This window comes from Adiantum capillus-veneris, chromosome 7, assembly GCF_014529385.1.
Source record: "Adiantum capillus-veneris isolate H3 chromosome 7, ASM1452938v2, whole genome shotgun sequence".
NCBI lineage: Eukaryota > Viridiplantae > Streptophyta > Polypodiopsida > Polypodiales > Pteridaceae > Adiantum > Adiantum capillus-veneris.
The window spans coordinates 127172180-127176263 of NC_140937.1; the positions used below are offsets into that span (position 1 = coordinate 127172180).

General features: G+C 38.9%; 1 protein-coding gene across 1 annotated transcript; it reads right to left on the reverse strand.

Annotated features, from left to right (window-relative positions):
* Window positions 1-1788: 1788 nt before the first annotated feature.
* On the reverse strand, window positions 1789-3830 carry LOC147454589 (thioredoxin H1-like). The gene is made up of 3 exons (XM_086517362.1): window positions 3677-3830; window positions 3073-3195; window positions 1789-2171 (listed from the first exon to the last, which is right to left on the reverse strand). Exons 1-3 carry the CDS (start codon window positions 3761-3763, stop codon window positions 2031-2033), a joined length of 351 nt encoding a protein of 116 aa, XP_086373488.1. The 5' UTR covers window positions 3764-3830; the 3' UTR covers window positions 1789-2030.
* Window positions 3831-4084: the final 254 nt, after the last annotated feature.

Genomic DNA, 4084 nt, shown 5'->3' on the forward strand with positions numbered 1-4084 from the left:
TAAGAAAATTTGGAAGGCCAAGAATTGTCGGATCTTTGAGAATGATCTCTCATGTGCCTACTTCCTGGAGATAGTAAAGGACTGGTAGCTTCATTTGGTAAAAGCAAGGACCCCATTGGATGGAATTGGGCCATCAATGCGATGTTGGTAAGCTAGGGATTGCATAGGTCATTTGTGTGCATTTTAAACCCCCTCTTGTATCTACTTGGTCCTATGGATGCCCTGGCTCGGATTGTAAATAGGGTCAATCTTGTAATTGTTTGATTTGCTTAATATAACCTCACTCATTCCTGTGAGTTTTGCCAAAAAAAAAAAGATTATGGACTCCTGCATCTGATGTTGTACCATATAATAACGTGTTATTGGAGTTATTTTTGTGATTTCAAAAAACTCTTGAATCACTCATTGACTTTTTGTATTAAAGCACCTTTTCTCTAGGATGAAAATATAGAAAAACAAGCATTTAATTAAACAAAAAAGCACCATATAGACTACTGAGTGAGTGAATTCAAGAGGTATACCCCTTCTTTTTTTCAAAAAATACCCATATTTTATGGGATATTTAAATTAGCAAAAACAAGAAAGATACAAAGTTAACCCATGCAGAGAAGACCGTCCATGGGGACACTAGGACTAAAAGTGCTTTGCTTTTATAGGTCTTTCGACAGTATTAGTTTTGTTAAAAAGAAGTTCAAGAAAAAGAGGTATACCCCCTGTTACATGTGATATGATTGTAGCAAAGAAAAAACAAGATCTACTTACACTCATTGAGTCTAAAACTTGTTATCTTGCAAGATGCAAATGCATCATGTTCAAACAATTTCAAAGAAAGCATGTATCCATCGATGAGATAAACAATGTGATTTCAAGCCAAATGATGAAGCAGATATGTGCGTGCATGTGCCGTTTGATATTCTTGTACAACAATAATAATCTAAATTGGGAATAGTTTCAAGTGACAAGAATGAACTAAACAAAAATGGATATTGGGCTAGACAATTAATATTATCAAACATTGAACTAGCTTTGTGGCTTATAGGTCAAGAAAACATAATGAGAAACGGGGCTTTAAGAGACTAATTGATGTAGTTAACTAATAACAAGAGCTCTTGGTATTGGGACAACGGGTTTGAAAATTGTATGTCGTTGTTGCACTGTATATCATAAGCATGACATCTACATTATGTCTGATACTTTCTTCGATGTAGTTAACTAATAACAAGAGCTACTGGTATTGGGACAACGTGTTTGAAAATTGTATGTCGTTGTTGCACTGTATATCATAAGCATGACATACTGCATTATGTTTAATACTTTCTTTTCACATGAAAATAATCAATTTATATGCCACGTTAGGCCAATAATTCACTTTATGTCTTTCTAAAGAAGAGACCGCTAGACCAAAATAATAGTAACTAAGTTAATATAGTCGCAATTCATACAAAGTCATAATAGAAGCATCCATGATAGATGTGGGGTATGAACCAAAGTGTAGGTAGTTGATTCCAATCGTTCAAAGGCTATGATTCTTATTAAGAATATATTTAATGAAGTAAAACATTGTGAAGTGCCCTAAAAATGGCAATTAAGTTAATATAGTCGCGATTTGTTTCGTACATAGTCATAGTAGAAGCATCCATGATAGATGTGGGGTAAGGACCAAAGTTTAGTTAGCTAATTCCAAATAGTTCAAAGGCTATGATTCTCAAGAAGAATATATTGAATGCAGTAAAACATTGTGAAGTGTTAAAAAACTCTACAATTTGTTGCCTTTTACTTGAACTAATAAGAGAGAGAAAACTTTCAATGGTAAGCTCAAATTATGATGATGCCATGTTAAGATGCTTCCTCCAAGTAGCATAAAGTTGCAGATGAAACATACACTGAGGCATAACGAGAACTAGTATTCATAGCTCAAGGATAATGGGATTACAGATAGGTTGAAGCATAACAAGAACCCAATAATTATAGCCGGCCAAGGATCATAATCAGTGTAAGGGGGACACATTTCGAATTGATTGTTAATCATTTTAATTCATTTGCTGTGCAAATAAGGCCACTCTTCGCTGAAGTTCCTCTTTGTTTGCTCCAAGTAGCCGATCTACTTCCTTTCCATTCTTCATGAATATAAATGTAGGAAACCCTTGAATGTCCATGTCGCTTGCAAGGGCCTGCAAACATACATATAAAATTTTTGGAAAGAAAAATATATTTGAGTGAAGTGGATTTGTGATTGAAGCAAGGCATAAACAAATTAGCCGTCCACAGTTACAATTTAGCATAACCTTACAACCACTCATTGTGGAGATCTTGAGTGAGATTAGGGATCGAGTGTGCTTTGGAATAAGCTGTGGGGATCATGAGGAAAGAAGCTATGGACAGCTTGAGCTACATTAATAAATATCAAATCCATGGAGGGCTTTGTATTAAACTAAGTAGTAGGAAAATGAGGAAAAGATTGGAATGATGAGGCATTGGCAATGTTTCATCAAAGAGCTACATTAAGCATAAGGCTTGTTAATTTCTTTTGTGAGTGGGTGGTGGGTTGGGATCGTGTGTGTGTCCCAACTCACAGTACGGATGTGGGCACTATTTGGTGATGGGAAGTGGGTGGCTAGGCTGTATGCACATGCTCGAATGTGGATCTCTCTCTCTCTCTCTCTCTCTCTCTCTCTCTCTCATGGTGCATTATCGCCCACATCCTGAAACTTCTCTCTTTCTTACCATCTCCTATATTACTGGTATCCATGAGCTGCGGTGTGCGCGGCGGGCCTGTCTGGGTCGCTCAATACTCAGCAGCGTAGAGAGAGAGAGAGAGAGAGAGAGAGAGAGAGAGAGAGAGAGATGTAGACCTGTGTGGGGCGCTCAATACCCAGCAGCGTAGAGAGAGAGAGAGAGAGAGAGAGAGAGAGAGAGAGAGAGAGAGAGAGGTGCAAGTAGACGCGAGCTCAGAACCCAGCAGCGCACACACACACACACACACACACACACACACACACACACACACACACACACACAGAGAGAGAGAGAGAGAGAGAGAGAGAGAGAGAGAGAGAGAGAGAGAGAGAGAACCTTGAGCTGGTCGACATCGACTCGCAGGAAGAGAAGGTGGCGATATCGCCGGGCAAGCTCATCAAAGCAGGGAGCCATGAACCTGCAGGGCCCGCACCACCCCGCCGTGCAGTCCACCACCACCTGCATTAATTGGAAGAAGAAGCCCTCTTCAAAATAAAAAACGCTGGTTCTTTATCAGTATTCGGGCCAACCAGACCCACAAAGTTATTGCAAAACAAATTTCTGAACTTCTATCAACTTATGTTAGCTATTTACACTATATTCACCCAAATTCAAAACGGTCTTTTCTTTTTGTATGGATACAGAGCATCCTCAACCCAAGTCCAACCAACAACCCTGCCCGTATGATACTATTAGCAATTTCCCCAACCTTGCAAAATTCTTGATTGCTATTGAGTCATTACATCCCTCTTTTTTTTTTGAAAAGGCTATGCCACTAGGGAATCAACCTTGGTTCCTACTCTCACCAATTAACCTACCACTTTCTTGCATGCACACAAATGCCAAGTTCTCTGTAAGTTACACACAACGAAAACTCTCTACAAGCCACACACTACTAGGATACACTACATTTTATAGTCGATCAATTAGTTCTCCTTACAAGTTTTGACTGAGAAGAAGCCTCTAACAGCCGTTGTTGCCATGCTGCAATACTATCACATGTCTTCACATAACTTTGATCACCCATTCCCAATAGAAGTGAGAAGAAAAACTTTGAGACAAGCTTGACTTCACCTTGTACCTTCACACTTAAGAATGATTGAGCAATACTTGCCATTTATAAGGACTATATGCCCTTTTTGAATTTTACTTTTTGTGGGTATGTTGCTTTAAGATATGCCCACCTAACATTAAAAAAGAGAAAATGGAGTCAGCGCTTGATAAGATTGTTTGTTCAATACCTGTGCGTGGGTGGGAGAGAGAGAGAGAGAGAGAGGTCCTTTAGAGTTGTCTTGAATCTTAAGGCCCAAGTTTGCCAATGCTATCCTCATCTTTGCACTATTGCAAC